General features: G+C 40.6%; 1 protein-coding gene across 1 annotated transcript in view; it reads right to left on the reverse strand.

The window, feature by feature from the left end:
- Positions 1-17950, reverse strand: part of PKHD1 (PKHD1 ciliary IPT domain containing fibrocystin/polyductin) — a 404235-nt gene that overhangs the window by 314603 nt on the left and 71682 nt on the right. The window contains exons 33-35 of the mRNA XM_027126840.1: positions 17064-17283; positions 7060-7210; positions 5852-5909 (exon numbers count right to left, since the gene is read on the reverse strand). Coding sequence (XP_026982641.1) covers positions 5852-5909; positions 7060-7210; positions 17064-17283 — 429 coding nt within the window. The remainder of the gene's footprint in view (positions 1-5851; positions 5910-7059; positions 7211-17063; positions 17284-17950) is intronic.

The raw sequence follows: 17950 nt of genomic DNA on the forward strand, positions 1-17950 counted from the left end.
CAAGCAACCCCTTCCTGCCTCATGACCGTTTCCTGGTACCTAAATTTCTCTAAATCCAAAGCTCTTCTAGGGCCCAGTAGAGCAAACTGTCTTGCTTTTTATCTAAATGTCCCTTTGCAGGAACTTAATTTTGGCTTTCCTCCTCCCCATGAAGTCCTCCGCATTCTCCCATATACCTTCCATCTTCACATAATGCTGTGCATGTGCTACAAAAATCTCATTTTATCAAAAAGGGAGGTTTATGCCTCTGTTTCTTGTCCTCCTTTTATTATATCTACTTGAAACAGGAGGTTCCTGCCTCAGTTTGGTTAAGAGTTCATTGTTAACTACGTTAAGCTTCACAGCCATATTTTCACCCATTTTTACTCCGGTTTTGCTATTTTCAGGTTCTTTGTTCATTACTGTTTCTTGTTTCTCATATCATCTTCATCCTTGGATTCATTTTATGGTTTGCCAGAGCACGTGATTTTTCAGAGAGTGCACAGGGGTGATAAACGTTCTGAATTTTGTATAGCGTACATGTCTTTATTTTGTTTCTGTTCCAGATAGTATTTGATGGGGTATAGGATTCCAGGTTTAAAATCATCTCCCAGATAACTTTAATAGCACTGTTTCCAACTTCTTTTTCCACTGATATGGCAGATCAGATGTTCAGAGAAACCTCTTCAAGTTATCACAACTGAAATTGCTAGGTGAAACATCTGGATGAGTGGAGGGAAAGTAAAGGGATTCCTTCGAGGCAGAAATGAGGAGAATGCTGTTTTCCCTGCCCTTTTCTTCCTTCTTTCCCTGAGTCTGTCCTGGAGTTTCAGAGTTGCCTTGGGTTTGGCCAAGTTTAACAAAGACTCTAATACTCACAAAGGACCATACCCATCTCCTGTCCCCAAGCAAATAATCCCCTTTTTGTTTTGTGAGCTGCTCTTAAGACTTTGTCTTGAGAGCCACAGAGCCACCACTCTGAGTACACAGGGACAGAGAAAAAGAAAGGGAGAGGGAAAAGGAAGGGAAATGGCCCTTGTAGTTCTCCCAAGCAATCCTTTCTTCAGTTACCCTGATACCTGCCCTATATGACTCTCAAGTTTGTAATTTCTCCTGGAGCTCCACTGAAAAGTATAGCTGACTCTTTCTATCCATTTTCTCTAAACTGGCTTTGCCTTGTGTTTATTCTGCTGTGATTTCTCTACCCATCCAACCCAATCCACTCTTTATCCTTCAGAAATCCCTCAAAACCTCTGGCTGTCTTATGGCACCTTATTGTGTTCTCTAGCACTCTTAGATTTTTGCTTTTTCTAATATGTTTTCCCTTGTTTCATGTACCACGGCGATACACAGTAGGTATAATCAATGTCTTCTGAAGAACAGACAAATGTACCTGTGCTAAAATGGAAAGATGACCATGATGCATTCACTCATTCATAAATCCATTCGTCCATTCAATAATTTTTAACAGGATCTGCTGTGCATTAGGCATAGTTCTAAGCTTTGGGAAACAGCAGTGACAAAACAAAATTCTTCTTTTCAAGGAGCTGATACCCTAGAGTATCAATAGGTTTTTTAAAAATACAAGTTGAACAGTATTAATGACGCAATAACATCTTTGTGTGCAAATGAGTGTACGTACACCAGGGTGTGTGAATGTGTGTGTGTGTCTCCTTTCAGATATACTCTTCAGGGGATGGAATAGGAGAAGCAACATATGAGAAGGCTTCTTTTAACTGCCTTTATTTGTATTTCTATATTGTTCATTTGTACAACTGATTCAGGCTCTGTTCTAGGCAGTTGGGATACACCATCAAACAAAGCAGGTAAGCATTTCTGCCTTCCTGGAGATCATGTTCTAGCAAGAAAAGTCAGATGCAAAACAATAAAAATAATAAATTAGTATCTGGGGCTTCCCTGGTGGTGCAGTGGTTGGGAGTCCGCCTGCCGATACAGGGGAGACGGGTTCGTGCCCCGGTCCGGGAGGATCCCACATGCTGCGGAGCGGCTGGGCCCGTGAGCCATGGCCGCTGAGCCTGTGCGTCTGGAGCCTGTGCTCCGCAGCGGGAGAGGCCACAACAGTGAGAGGTCCACGTACGGCAAATAAATAAATAAATAAATAAATTAGTATCTTACATAATATATTAGCAGGTGATAAGGACTATGGAAAAAATAAAGCAGACTAAGGAAAACTGTAGGTATGATATATGGAGTGAGCAGCACTGGGTTGTAACTTTGTGGTAAAAGTAGGCTTCATTGAGGAAGTAACATTTCAGCAAAAAGCTAAAACAGAGGGCTGTACTTGAAAAGGGATGGAGAAAGATGCTCAACATTGCTAATTATTAGAGAAACACAAATCAAAACTACAATGAGGTATCACCTCACACCAGTCAGAATGGCCATCATCAAAAAGTCTACAAATAATACATGCTGAAGAGGGTATGGAGAATGGAGGAACACTTCTACACTGTTGGTGGGAATGAAAATTGGTGCAGCCACTATGGAGAACAGTATGGAGGCTCCTTAAGAACTAAAAATAGTAGAGTTGTCATATGATCCAGTGACCCCACTCCTAGGCATATATCTGGAAAAGATGAAACTCGAATTTGAAAAGACACATGCACCTCAATGTTCACAGCAGCACTATTCACAATAGCCAAAACATGGAAGCAACCTAAATGTCCATCGACAAATACCACTTATATGTGGAATCTAAAACCTAACACAAATGAACTTGTTTACAAAACAGAAACAGACTCACAGACATAGAAAACAAACTTACGGTTACCAAAGGGGAAGGGGGGAGAGAGAAGGATAAATTAGGAGCTTGGGATTCACAGATACACACTACTATATATAAAATAGATAAATAACAAGGATTTACAGGGAACTATATTATCTTGTAATAACCTATAATGGAAAAGAATCTGAAAAAGAATATATATATACATATATATGTGTGTGTTTGTGTGTGTGTGTGTATAATCAAATCATTTTGCTGTACACCTGAAACTAACACAATATTGTAAATCAACTCTACTTCAATTCAAAACAGAAAAAGAGACAGTATTTTAAGCAGAAGACAGTATTTTAAGGAGGAGACAGTATTTTAAGCAGGAGGGAGAACAGATGCAAAAGTTTCAGTGTGGAAGTGAGCCTGGCGTGTTCCAGGAACAGCAGGGAGCTGCTGGGCCTGGACAGACCAGCTACAGGTGACAGAAACAAGAGGTGAAGCCAAAGAGGAGTTGGAGGTGGGAAGCTGGTGCAGAGAATGGCCCTTTAGATAAGTGTAAGGACTTGCTTTTATTGAGAGAGAATTTGGGAGCCACGGAAAGGTTTTGAGAGGAGTGTAATTACCTGACATATTTGGAAAGGGTCACTGGGGCTCCATTAGAATAGACTGAAAGGGGAGGCAGAGGGAGAGGCAGGGAGACCAGCTCTGTAATCATCAGTAGATGATGGCGGAGGCGACAGCCGTAGACTTGCTACAAAGCAGTCGGATGAAAGGTACAGACAACAGAATTTCCTGATGGGTCTGACATGGGATTCGGAAGATCAAGGATGCCTCCACAGCCTGAGCAACTGAAAAGCTGCCATCAACTCAGTTCAGGACTATGGTGGGGGGAAGAGGCGCTAGGGGAGAGCAGCAGTGGAGATCAGGAGTTCAACTCAGAACCTGTTAGACTTGAGATGCCATTTCGGTATCCAAGTGAAGATGCCAGGAGGCAATGAAGTTTGGGAATCGAAAGTTCAGGAAAGAGTTCTGGGCTGGAGATTACAATTCTGGAATCAAGAGCATGGATATATAGATATAGATATATAGATATAGATATATAGATATACTTCAAACATCTGAAAAGACCATTGGGAAAATTGACCGATAATTTTCCCACCTCCCACATTGAATTTTCAATCTCTCTGAACACTTTGCCGAACACAAGTTATTGAGTGCTGACTATTGCATGTGTCCCCTCCCCTCCACTCCCTCTGCCACTTCCCTCCTTCGATTACCTCTCACCCATCTCCCCTCCGTTTCCCAGGGCGTCCCACACCCAGCTACCAGACCAATGTGACTAAAGCACGCCTGGGATCTTGCAGTAACTCCTTGAGGACTACTTGTCTCCTGATGAATTAAAGGACAAAACGCTGAACCTGCCATCACAATCTCATCCTAGCCCACCTTTACAAACCTACGACTCACTAGTCCCCTTCATATACACCATGCTCTTCACACTATTCCTGTGGGTTCTTGCCTCAGTGCCTTGTGTATCCTCGTTTCGCCACCGAAAATACCTTTCCTCTGCTTCCCCGCCTGCCTGAACCCTGCCCATCATTCCTGGCATAATACAAATGCTACCTACTTACCTTCAGTTGACTGCCCCATCTGAAGGTAACCTTCCCCACTCTGACCCTCCACTCTAGGGTAGGGGGAAGAGCATGGCATGGGCAACAGTTCCCAAAGTGAGGGCAGCAGGACAGATACCAGCCCCCAAAGAAATTCTGGGAATAAAGGGCTCTGTGGACAAACAGGTTCAGGTAATACTCCACACTACAGCCCTCTCCTAGAATTTTACATTATATATTCACATACTGAATGCTCTCAATAAACATATATATATATATATATGTTTTATATATAAATATATATATATATTTTTAATCCAACTTTCATAAATGTATTTGAGTTTGGAACCCTTTTGTCCCAGAATACTTAACATTCCATGGAACTAGTGTTCCAAGGTTCTCACATAGTACTTGGACCTAGAGACCAGAACTCTAGCCCTGATAAAGCATCTGGCAGTGTTGGTTCTTCCCAGGCCCAGAAAAGGCAATTGTGTACCTAAGGTCCCCAGACTTCCCAACATCTATGGGACAACCACACATCCCAGGACTGGAGTCTCCTAGGCACTGACATTAGTCTAGTAGGTTTAGACACATGCCCCTCTGGTTCCTAAAGATTAATTGGCTTATTTCCTCCACAATGACTTATGGCTGCATGGGTTATGATGCCAAATTACAGCTGTGTGATTTATCAGATCACCTCTCTTTATGGACCTCAGTTAACTCATCCCTTGCTGAGTCACTGGCCGGATGGTGTCCAACATTACATCCAACTGTGATGAACTGACTCTTCATGTCCTTCTTTGAACTTCACCTACCTCCACACACGACCTGTCTTCCCTACTGCCCCCTAAAGAGGGGTCTCTTTCCACATTTTTTTTTTCTCTTTCATAGTAGAGGACCTTGAACATGATTGGAACTCAATAAATACATGCTGTATAAACATTTAAAGATGACAGACATTTAAGGCCCTCAAAAAACTCAAAATTAGTCTTTGAGATGATGGGAAATTCAATGAAATCTAAGAAGTGAAATGATCTGGTCAAAGCAGCAAGCACTATGGAGAAAGGATCCTGTATCATTTTCTAGCACTGAGACTAGCAAATGAGCATGGACAAGAACAACCAACATTGGACATTTACTGTGTGTGACGTGCAGTTCACAGCGGCTCACATGCTAGAATCCTCATACCAACCCTATTTGGGGGGAGTGGGGGTACCATTTTTCTCCCCACTTTACAGATGAGAAAACTGATGCACAGAGGGGCTAAGTTGCCTGAAGTCCCCCAGGGGGTAACTGATGTATTCCATTCCCAGCAGTCCAGCTCAAAGCCCCTAACCCCTGTGCTACCTGCCTCTTCCTTCCTGTCACCGGCATTTGCTCAGAGGTGCACCCTAACAACCCAGCTTATTATTCCCCAGGTGGAAACTGAAGCCTGGAAAGCCTTAAAGAATGCTCAGTGTCCCACAGCTGGCCTTCAGCCCACAGCTCTCTTTCTACAATTCAATGCTGATTCAGCAGCCTCACTCACTACAGTAAACATCACTGCCAGCCAACTGCTGAGAAGGGGCGCGGGCATGAAGAGGAGGCTGTGATTAGGGGACCATAGTGCTGCAGATAAAGAATTAAAGCTATCAATACACTGAAAGGAAGAGGTGAATTTGGCAGGGGGGGACACAATGAAGGAATAAGCAACAGCCCTGTGCAACAACCTGAAGGTTTGGGAAAGGGGTGTGAAAAGCCTAGGAGGTAACAGGATGGACAGGGAGACCCCGGGGGACGGGGGGTGGAAAGGCAGACAGGGAACAGCTTAGAAAGGACAGAAAAATCACATTATTTGTAACTGCATGTTTTTTCAGCACCAGCCCAAAAGTTGTAAAAAAACAGGCCTCACGAACCCAGGAGGTACAGTTTGGGATTGCAAAGGTTTCATCGGAGCAGCATTCATGAGAGGATCTCCAATAGCGTGTGTTACTTAATAGGCGCTCAATAAATGTTTGTTCCCATAAAAGAGACAAAAGAGGGAGATCTGAGGATCACTTTCATAAAGAGAAAGACACCTAAGGGAGTAGGTGCTCAATAAATATTATTTTTTAGCTGTGTACCATGAGAAGCCTGGAGAGTTGTAAAAGATTATCTGATACATTTCCAAACAGCCCTTTGTCTCTGATTTCAATTTTCGAAAATTTCCTGGGAGGCTGTGGAATCTCCCACAAGGGACTTTTAAGGACACATTCTTACAAAACCCACTTGGAGGGGTGGCTAAGATGCTTTAAAAATGGATGGGTGAGGTAGGGAGGCTGGACCAGATGACCCCGCAGACTTTTCGGGATGGACCAGGAGACACTGCCATCCCACCAACTGAGGATGGCTGAGTGATTTGGAAACCTTCCAGAAGGGCCTGGTTAAATTGTAGGCCATTTATTTCATGGAGAAATAAACCACTGAGAGCTTCCTTCAAACATGCTCGTGGAAAGCAGGACAAAATGCTGAGATTATCTGTTCAGAATGTGCTTTAAAAGAGCCCAGGCAGCACTCATTTATTTTTGAGAAAATATATGATTAACCATAGTTAACTATGAATTCAGATGCTGTGCATTAGACCAGCTCCTCAAAGTTTGAGAGCATTTAATATTATATATCGCTGCCATTTGGGCTAAATTGTTTTTTTAATGTACACAATATTACAAATTTAATTTGAGCTGTTTGAATCAGTCTGTAAAAAAGATTTGATTATACCTGAGTGTTCTGGCCCCAGCTTTTCTGTATCTCAGTAATCTTGGCGGTAATTGGCTGATTAGGCGTCTCACACTCCATCTTTGCCTCAGTTTCCATGGTAATGGTACAGGAGCTATTATAGATGAGAACTTCATCTCTTTCCACTTTAGGGCTGAAACGAGAGGGGAGGTTAAATGGGGTGTCATCAATCTTAATGAAATGCAATTATTTTTACTCTTATTAATCATTGCAAGCCATTAGCTTGTGGCAACCACAGGCCACCATTTGTCAAATTTTGCAAATTTCTGTAATTTTGTTTCCATTCTTTTATTGTTTATTTGTTTTCCCTTTATCTGCACACCCTGCAATGAAAATGCACATGGTAAATATCTTTCACTGAGGCCTTTCTCTTTTCCAGCTCTATCAGGAACATTAGCAAAAGCTTCTCCAAACCCAACCAAAGAAGCAATGCACAGACAATACTTCCAGTTCCAAAAATGGGAGCAAATGTTAGGAAAAAAATTTTTTTTTCTTTTCCCCTTCCCTCTTCCTGTTCTTACATTCAGTGATGGGGGAGTGAATTGCCTGAATCCCCCCAGGGCAGATGGAGAAATTGGAAAACCCACACAACTGGCTAACTGGTCCCTAATTCCAACTGTGAAAAAATGAGCTCATTTAGGCTTTCAATTCCCTCTCCCCAGCTGATGGCAATGAGGCTCTGTTGCTAGCAGTGGAACATTAACTTAGTAAATTAATTAAACTTACTTAACCGCCCAGACTAAGGAGATTCGATATATGTGCCAGTTACACTACCAGCCACTTGCTTTAAAAGTCCTCTTGCTTTAAGGAGAGAAACCAGACTGGATTTAAAATGAAAAACTGCAGTGTAGCATTACAGAAAGTCTACAAATATGTGGTCCAGAGGAGAGGAGAGCATGGAGTTTGCAGGGCATGGCCCCGAACAGGTGTGATATTTACTCAAGAATAATCCTGGCTTTAGGCATTGTTGCACCCAGCTCCAAGATTATTAGTTATAATAATGCACGATGTTTTACACTTTGTAACAGTTTCATACGTACGATCTCATTTCAGCCGGTAAATTAGGTAGAGGCATAAAAAATGTAACTCAAAGAGAGTGGTGATTTGCATAAAGTCAAACACAAAAATAAGGCAACTCCGAGATGAGAATCCAAGGGGTCCCGTCTCCTAGAGCAATACTCCCAAGTTTTGAGATGCTGATGGGACATCACCACGAAGTTGGCATATCCCACGGGAAGACCAAGACTGGTGATGAAAAGGGCAAAGGATCACTGCTTGAGAAACTATAACTCATGTCCAACTAGAACATCTTTTTTCAAATCAATGTCGAAATGGTTTCTCCCACACTTTGCTAGAAATAATGAGCAGGATAACTATCACATCTACGTCATCTCCTCGTCTTCATGCTAAAACATTCCCAGCTCCGTATCCACCCAGGACATGACTTCCATACTCACTGTCTTCTACACCTACTGTAGATTGGCAATATGTTAATATTGTGCAGCCCAGTTTGGCTGACCATTGAGGTTGTGGTCTCCCTTTATCGAAGCCCTCCCCACCATGGCACCTAATACTGTGTTCATCTTGTATCCCCTAAGCTTAAATTAAGATGGTGGTGAACTCAAAGTCTCAGAGCCACAATTACCTGAGGATTTCACCATGCTGCCTGTGTTCAGCCGATTTTCTGAGAAGCATTATAATGCAAAAGTGAGGCTTGAAAGCCAGCCAGCTAGATTTGAATCCCCGAGCAGATATTTACCATCCATCTGACATTGTTGAAGACATGACTCTCTAAGCTTTTTTTTCCACGTTTATAAAATGAAGTTACTAATCATAAAGACTCTTTTAAAGAGGTGTTTGGGGGATGGAGCAAAATGAAGCCTACAAAAGGACCTGCCCAGAATTTGGTGCAAGGAAGTGTCCGATAAAGTCAGTTCTTGTTATAGTTTTAGGTGGTAGTGACATAGGTGGTATTATTGTTGAAATGTCAATGTGGGAATTTACATTCATTGTTGTTACGGGTCGTCTCACTGATGTGGACCCATTGCTCAAATACATTTTGAATCTGAGCCTGTAATGTAGCTACACATCCATTTAGCTGAGCCATCATCCAGGGGTAGACAAAGCCACAGGATAAACACAGCATTTGCTCCTAGAGTGTCACTTGCATGCAAAGATTCAGAAAAGCAAAGCAAAGTAATTTAACTTTCAAATTAAAATGTAATATTTAGATACCTATGGAAATATGATGAAGTAGAATGCAAAATTCACATGGACTTTTCAAATAAAACACCTGACTTCAAAGCAACTTGATTCTGTGGCAGGGTACCTTGGGCTTTGCAGCTAGAACCTTTCTTTTGCTACTGGGGGGCGGGGGGTAGGAGGGTTGCTAGAATAGTTTAGGAAGCTCTCCATCACCATTGCCATCATAAATCTCTTATAAAGCCATCAGAAAGGAAATGAAGTTGGTTTTCCACACCATCTCGTTCCTTGTGAATCGGTTCCCAGATTGCTACTCCCATTTCTGAAGGCTCACAAGCCATCTGATTAATAATTCATTCTGGAATAATGTAAACTTAGTTGTCTACCTTTCCAGAATTCCCTTTTTTTGCTTCTTAGGCAAGGGAAAGAATATTTGCCTGTCACCTCTCTGTTCTGTGCTCCCCTCTCATGTTCATTTCCAACTGTGGATCTTCACTCATATGAGCAGGTTTTTTATACTCACTATATGATGATCTGGGATACTGACTTGAACTCAAGGGAAGGAGTGACCTTTACAACCTTTCTTGATCATGGGCTTCCACCTCCTAACCAGACTTCTTCTGCCCCTTCTAGGTTCTTCGTCAGCAAAGGTTAGAGTAAAATGAGGTAAGTCACCCTGCCCTCTTTTCATCTGCCTGTAGCAATGCCCACCAGCTCACAGTGGATTGTTCCATTTTGCTAGTGACTCCAGAAACACAATATATATCACCTGCCATTGGAAGGTCACTCCAGCTGACCAAGTCCTAAACAAATTAAACAAAGCCTGTTTCTTCAGCAAGTGCTCTAACAGCTGGTCCCCCAGTAGAAGACCCTGCTGATATCTGTCGATGCTGTAACAAGGGTCGCTGTGGCTTTCCAGGCCGTTCCCGGAGGAGACAGTCTGTTCCCCGCAGTCATAGGCACACGACAGAAGAAGCAGATGTCACAGTGGGGCCACTGATCTTCCCAGGAAAGACTAGTGACCATGGTACAGAAGGTCCTTCCCACCTCTGTGATGTCAGGCGTAGGCCTGGGCACCACGGCATCCCTGACTCTGCCTTGCATTGTCCTGTGTTTCCAGGCTGCTTCCCACCCTGTGTGCCCTGCTTCCCGATACAAGAAGAAAGTGAAAACAAATCATGTTGTTTTTGCTCTGAAAGAGTTAAAACCCTTTTCTGCTGGCTTAGGCTTTTTCACAACCTTTAGCTCATATTTCTTTTCTTTTTTGGCCCTGATTATATGACTAGAAATTTTTTTCATTAAAAAGCCATCATCAAGATGAGCAGAGACACCAGGATGTCAAAAATGGACTAACATTTGCAAAATTTCAAAGTTTCTTAATATTACTATGTCATGTTTTCTTCCACAACCATCCTACAAATTAAGGAGCACAGTTGGCCAGTTTTAACTATAGACATATGTGTACACAGAGAAATACATAGATACAGATGATATGGATGTGCATGCACACACGCATGCACACAAATATTTATTTTGAGGGAATGTGGTAAGAATATTTGGCCCAAATGGTGGGAGAGAGAGTTCTAGAACCTAAGTTTCCTGAGTCCCAATCTATTGCTCTTTCAGTCGGTCCAACCAGATCCAAAAGTAAGCAGATATTCTCCTTGGATGCACTCTCTATGGTAGGCAGTAAAAACCATGCCATCATTCTGTCTCCCTCACTTAGCCTGAAATTGCTTCCCATGTCTCAAATCTCCTGGACCCGCACAGCCCAGCCAAGGCTGTTACTGATGCCAACAATACAGCATCATGCTGAGTACACTGTGAGTCAGAAGCCTTGGGTTCCAGTCCTGATACTGCCGGGGCTTGACTGTGACTTTAAAAAGATACTTAGTCTGTTCTTAGAATAGAATCCAAACTCCTTACTATGGCCTTTGAGGCCTTAATACATCCCCGAGCTCTTCTCGAGCCACTTTTCCTCCTTCTAACCCTACTCCTGCCCTTCTGACCTCTGACAGTTCATGAAACTTGATGGGTCCTTTGCACTTGCTGCCCCCACTGCCTGACTCTCCATAATGACACTTGTCCTTAGCTCAGCTTAAAAGGCACTTCTTCAGAGAAACCTCCTCTGAGCTGATCCAGTGATCCCACACCTGGGCATATATCTAGAGAAAACTATAATTCAAAAAGATACATGCACTCCAGGAGAGGGGTGGGGGTGGGGGTGGGTTGAATTGGTAGATTGGGATTGACATATATACACTAATATGTATAAAATGGATAACTAATAAGAACCTGCTGTATAAAAAAATAAATAAAATAAAATTCAAAAAAAATGTAAAAAAATATAAAAATAAATAAATGAGTATCTTTCCCTTGGGGGAAAAAAAAAAAGATACATGCACTCCAATGTTCACTGCAGCACTATTTACAATAGCCAAGATATGGAAGTAACCTAAATGTCCATTGACAGATGAATGGATAAAGAAGATGTGAGATATATACACATACATACACACACACACACACACACACACACACACACACACACACACACACACAATGGAATATTACTCAGCCATAAAAAAGAATGAAATAATGCCATTTGTAGCAACATAGATGGACCTAGAGATTATCATACTAAGTGAAGTAAGCCCGACAGAGAAAGACAAATATCATTTGATATCACTACCTACTATGTAGCACAGGGAACTATATTCAGTGTCTTGTAATAATCTAAAAGGGAAAAGAATCTGAAAAAGAACATATATATATATATATATATATATATATATATATAAATAATATATTTGTATAACTGAATCACTTTGCTGTACACCTGAAACTAATACAACATTGTAAATCAACTATACTGCAATTTAAAAAATAATAACAAAAAATGAAATAAAAAAATTTTTAAAAGCAGCCTCCATTGTTTTTTATCACTTTATAGCCCTTATCAGAACATGTGATCATCTTGTTTATTGTCTGGCCTCCTCCACTACTCTTAAGGACAGGGACTTTGCATCTCATTCACCATTGAGTCACCAGATCCTGGCACAGTACCTGGAACATAATAAACACTTGGTAACTACTGGATGGATGGATGGACAAACTGGGCATATATTTGCCACAGATACAAATGTCTGTCTTTGCCAAATGACATCAAATACATAGTGGTAGTGGCTGGCAGGGGGTTAAACCATTTAATGGAAATGGGTTCTTTGCAAAGACCCTGGAAAGTAGTTCTCTGCGTTCACAAGCACAATCTTAAGAGGAACCAAGGTAAGCTATTTAGCACATGATATTCCTAGCACCCCATGTAAAATTTATATTGTGTTTTCTGGTTATTAAATTAGTACATGTTCACTGAAAAAATTACATAAAAACACAATGAAGAAAACAAATATGATCAGTCCTCCAGCCCCCTAGGGATAGGCACTATCAGCATTTTAGAATACATCCTTCCGGTCTTTTTCCCAATCACCTGTTGTGTGACACATGTACATGTACTATAAACACCATCAGGACTTCATTGAGGCACTATTTTGTGACCTGTACTCCTCAGTATAGGAGTACAATATACTCCTCAGTATATTGTAAGCATTTCCTTCTTTGGTTAAATGTTCTACACCATGGTTTTTCAAGGTTCTTAGTATATTATCACTTGGATTCATTCTTTATTACTAAACGCTTACTTCATTTCAACTGTTTTTGTTATATACCTAAAGCATTGAAGACTATAGTTCTTCATAAATGTTACATATTTCTAACTGCTTTCTTAAAATCCTGGAAGTAAAATCGCTGGATCAAAGTATGAAGAATTAATAAATGAAAAAGAAATGAAGAAAACAATTGCAAAGATCAATAAAACTAAAAGCTGGTTCTTTGAGAAGATAAACGAAATTGATAAACCATTAGCCAGACTCATCAAGAAAAAAAAGAAGACTCAAATCAATAGAATTAGAAATGAAAATGGAGAAGTAACAACTAACACTGCAGAAATACAAAGGATCATGAGAGATTACTACAAGCAACTCTATGCCAATAAAATGGACAACCTGGAAGAAATGGACAAATTCTTAGAAAGGCACAACCTTCAGAGACTAAACCAGGAAGAAATAGAAAATATAAGCAGACCAATCACAAGCACTGAAATTGAAACTGTGATTAAAAATCTTCCAACAAACAAAAGCCCAGGACCACATGGCTTCACAGGTGAATTCTATCAAACATTTAGAGAAGAGCTAAAACCCATGCTTCTCAAAATCTTCCAAATATAGCAGAGGGAGGAACACTCCCAAACTCATTCTACAAGGCCACCATCACCCTGATACCAAAACCAGACAAAGATGTCACAAAGAAAGAAAACTACAGTCCAGTATCACTGATGAACATAGATGCAAAAATCCTCAACAAAATACTAGCAAACAGAATCCAACAGCACATTAAAAGGATCATACACCATGATCAAGTAGGGTTTATCCCAGGGATGCAAGGATTCTTCAATATACGCAAATCAATCAATGTGATAAACCATGTTAACAAATTGAAGGAGAAAAACTATGTAACCATCTCAATAGATGCAGAAAAACTTTCGACAAAATTCAACACCCATTTATGATAAAAACCCTCTAGAAAGTAGGCATAGAGGGAACTTACCTCAACATAATAAAGACCATATATGCCAAACACACAGCCAACATCAATCTCAATGGTGAAAAACTGAAACCATTTCTACTAAGATCAGGAACAAGACAAGGTTGTCCACTCTCACCACTATTATTCAACATAGTTTTGCAAGTTTTAGCCACAGCAATCAGAGACGAAAAAGAAACAGAGGGAATCCAAATCAGAAAAGAAGAAATAAAACTGTCACTGTTTGCAGATGACATGATACTATACGTAGAGAACCCTAAAGATGCTACCAGAAAACTACTAGAGCTAATCAATGAATTTGGTAAAGTAGCAGAACACAAAATTAATGCACAAAAATCTCTTGCATTCCTATATACTTATGATGAAAAATCTGAAAGAGAAATTAAGGAAACACTCCCATTTACCACTGCAACAAAAAGAATAAAATACCTAGGAATAAACCTACTTAAGGAGACAAAAGACCTGTATGCAGAAAACTATAAGACACTGATGAAAGAAATTAAAGATGATAAAACAGATGGAGAGATATACCATGTTCTTGGATTGGAAGAATCAACATTGTGAAAATGACAATACTTTGCAAAGCAATCTAGAGATTCAATGTAATCCCTATCAAACTACCAATGGCATTTTTCACAGAACTAGAACAAAAACTTTCACAATTTGTATGGAATAGCCAAAGCAATCATGAGAAAGAAAAACAGAGCTGGAGGAATCAGGCTCCCTGACTTCAGACCATACTACAAAGCTACAGTAATCAAGACAGTAAGGTACTGGCACAAAAACAGAAATATAGATCAATGGAACAGGATAGAAAGCCCAGAGATAAACCCATGCACCTATGGTCATCTTACCTTTGATAAAGGGGGAAAGAATATAAAACACAGAAAAGACAGCCCCTTCAGTAAGTGGCGCTGGGAAAACTGGACAGCTACATGTAAAAGAATGAAATTAGAACACTCCCTAACACCCTACACTAAAATAAACTCAAAATGGATTAAAGACCTAAATGTAAGGCCAGACACTATCAAACTCTTAGAGGAAAACATAGGCAGAAAACTCTATGACATAAATCACAGCAAGATCCTTTTCAACCCACCTCCTAGAGAAATGGAAATAAAAACAAAAATAAACAAATAGGACCTAATGAAACTTAAAAGCTTTTGCACAGCAAAGAAAACCACAAACAAGACAAAAAGACAACCCTCAGAATGGGAGAAAATATTCGCAAATGAAGCAACTGACAAAGGATTAATCTCCAAAATTTACAAGCAGCTCATGCAGCTCAATATCAAAAAAACACACAACCCAATCCAAAAATGGGCAGAAGACCTAAACAGACATTTCTCCAAAGAAGATAAACAGATTGCCAACGAACACATGAAAGGATGTTCAACATCACTAACATTAGAGAAATGCAAATCAAAACTACAATGAGATATCATCTCACACCAGTCAGAATGGCCATCATCAAAAAATCCCCAAACAAGAAATGCTGGAGAGGGTGTGGAGAAAAGAATCCTCTTGCACTGTCGGTGGGAATGTAAATTGATACAGCCACTATGGAGAACAGTATGGAGGATCCTTAAAAAACTAAAAATAGAACTACCAAATGACCCAGCAATCCCATTACTGGGCACACATCCTGAGAAAACCATAATTCAAAAAGAGTCATGTACCACAATGTTCACTGCAGCACTATTTACAATTGCTAGGACATGGAAGCAACCTAAGTGTCCACTGACAGATGAATGGATAAAGAAAATGTGGCACATATATAAACTGGAATATTACTCAGCCATAAAAAGAAACAAAATTGAGTTATTTGTAGTGAGGTGGATGGACCTAGAGTCTGTCATACAGAGCAAACTAAGTCAGAAAGAGAAACCAAATACCATATGCTTACACATATATATGGAATCTAAAAAAAAAAAAAAAAGATTCTGAAGAACCTAGTGGCAGGACAGGAATAAAGACGCAGATGTGGAGAACGGACTTGAGGACACAGGGAGGGGGAAGGGTAAGCTGGCACAAAGTGAGAGAGTGGCATGGACATATATACACTACCAAATGTAAAACAGATAGCTAGTGGGAAGCAGCCGCATAGCACAGGGAGATCAGCTCGGTGCTTTGTGACCACCTAGAGGGGTGGGATAGGGAGGGTGGGAGGAGATGCAAGAGGGAGGAGATATGGGGATATATGTATATGTATAGCTGATTCACTTTGTTATAAAGCAGAAACTAACACACCATTGTAAAGCAATTATGCTCCAATAAAGATGTTAAAAAGTAAAACACAGGCTGTCTTAGGACATCAGAAATTTTGACTGCCATGGAAAGGGCTGGTTCTCACTTTTCCTCTGGGTAGTTGGTTTTGTTTAGTTTTATTTTTTAATGGGGAAAGAGGCCTTCATTAAATACAAGGATGTAACCACTCTATCTAGATAAGAAATAAAGAAGGACACAGGGCCACATTCAGCACTGAAATATCACACTTCACAGTAAGGAAGCTGCTTGCAGAAATGAAGGTCATCTAGAGCAACCGACAGGGCCACACTTTTTTTTAAATGTGTTTAGAAAAGGGGATTTTTACCTGGAAAGTTGTGGTATTTATTTGTTTGCTTTTTAAGTTCAAAAACTTATAAGCCTATGGCTTTTAAATCCTAGATCTACAGTCCTTCGGCCCATGCATGCCCCTTTCTTCTGAATAAACATTGCACAATCTGCTGGATTTCTCTATGACTTTTTCTCATACTTGTGAATCTGTTTGGAAAGAAAAGAAAAAGGAAACGGGAAAAGAGCCTTCTGTTTTTCATAATGTCTAATCTTTTTCCCCCATTGGCATTCACCAGATGTTGCTCTGGATTGGAAGATAAATATTAAAATCTAAGCAAGAACAAAGCAGGCTGTTTACTGGGCAGATTTTTCAGATGTTCTCTTGAACACTTGAAAAGACAGGAGACTCTTTGATATGCAGGCTGGCTGGAATCCACAATGGAACAGTCTCTCCAACAAGAGGGTTGGCCCTAGGGCTGTGTCCACGCAGCCTGCAGTTCCTGAGAATTCCATTAATCCACTGGCTGTGCATTAGTGGGGAAGGTCAGGGAGGGAGAGGACTGGGTTACCTGATGAAGAGGCCTGAGAAAGATGGAAAGACGGACTCTGTCCAACGATCTTGTGCACAGATGCATCGGGAACTCTCTTCACAGGTGTAGAAATAAGGCCATGACTCGGGCAGGCTCTCTGTCCCCACAGCGACAGTCAAATCACACTGCACGTAGCTGCAGCCAGAGGTCTCACAGTTCTCCTCCTCAGGTCTCAGGCCACACAGGAAAGCCAAGGACACTGCATGAAACGGTCAACGTTGGGTTAGGTAATAACCACAGAAAGAACTAAAGGCCTTACTTTGTTACATCAACCAAGCCCATGTGTTTTTCCTTGACCAATAGGAAAATAAACTTATTCATTTACTCTTCTTAAAAGTGTACTATGTGTACATAATTCATACAGAGGATACAAATCATGTTTTTGTAAAATATGAATCACCTAGTCAGAAAACTCATGTGAATGTACCATAAATTCAGCCAACATAAGCCAATACCGTCAAGATGCTCTCCAGTCTATGTGCTCCTGGCCAAGTCTACCCACTTCCTCCTCATTCTCAGAAACAACACTTGCATTTTTTAAATAGCTTTCTCACATGGGTTTGTATCCTAAACAGGAGATTGTTGAATTTTACTTCTTTTTGAACTTTAGAAAATAGACGACATGGCATAATATCCTTAGACCTGCTTTCTTCACTCGATATTATGTTTCCAAGATTTAGCCCTATTATTGCATGTAACTGTTGTTCAAACATTTTCACTGCTGTTCAACACTGCATTCTGTGAAAGTACTACAATATATTTACCTATTCTGTCACCAATAGACTTTTGGGTAATTCCCAGGTTTTGCTACTACAAACATGTATGGAATTTTCTCTAGGGTATATATACCTCTAAGAAAATTGTCT

Source organism: Aethalodelphis obliquidens, unplaced genomic scaffold, assembly GCF_003676395.1.
Source record: "Aethalodelphis obliquidens isolate GAN/ISIS:26980383/991018 unplaced genomic scaffold, ASM367639v1 scaffold31, whole genome shotgun sequence".
Lineage (NCBI taxonomy): Eukaryota > Metazoa > Chordata > Mammalia > Artiodactyla > Delphinidae > Aethalodelphis > Aethalodelphis obliquidens.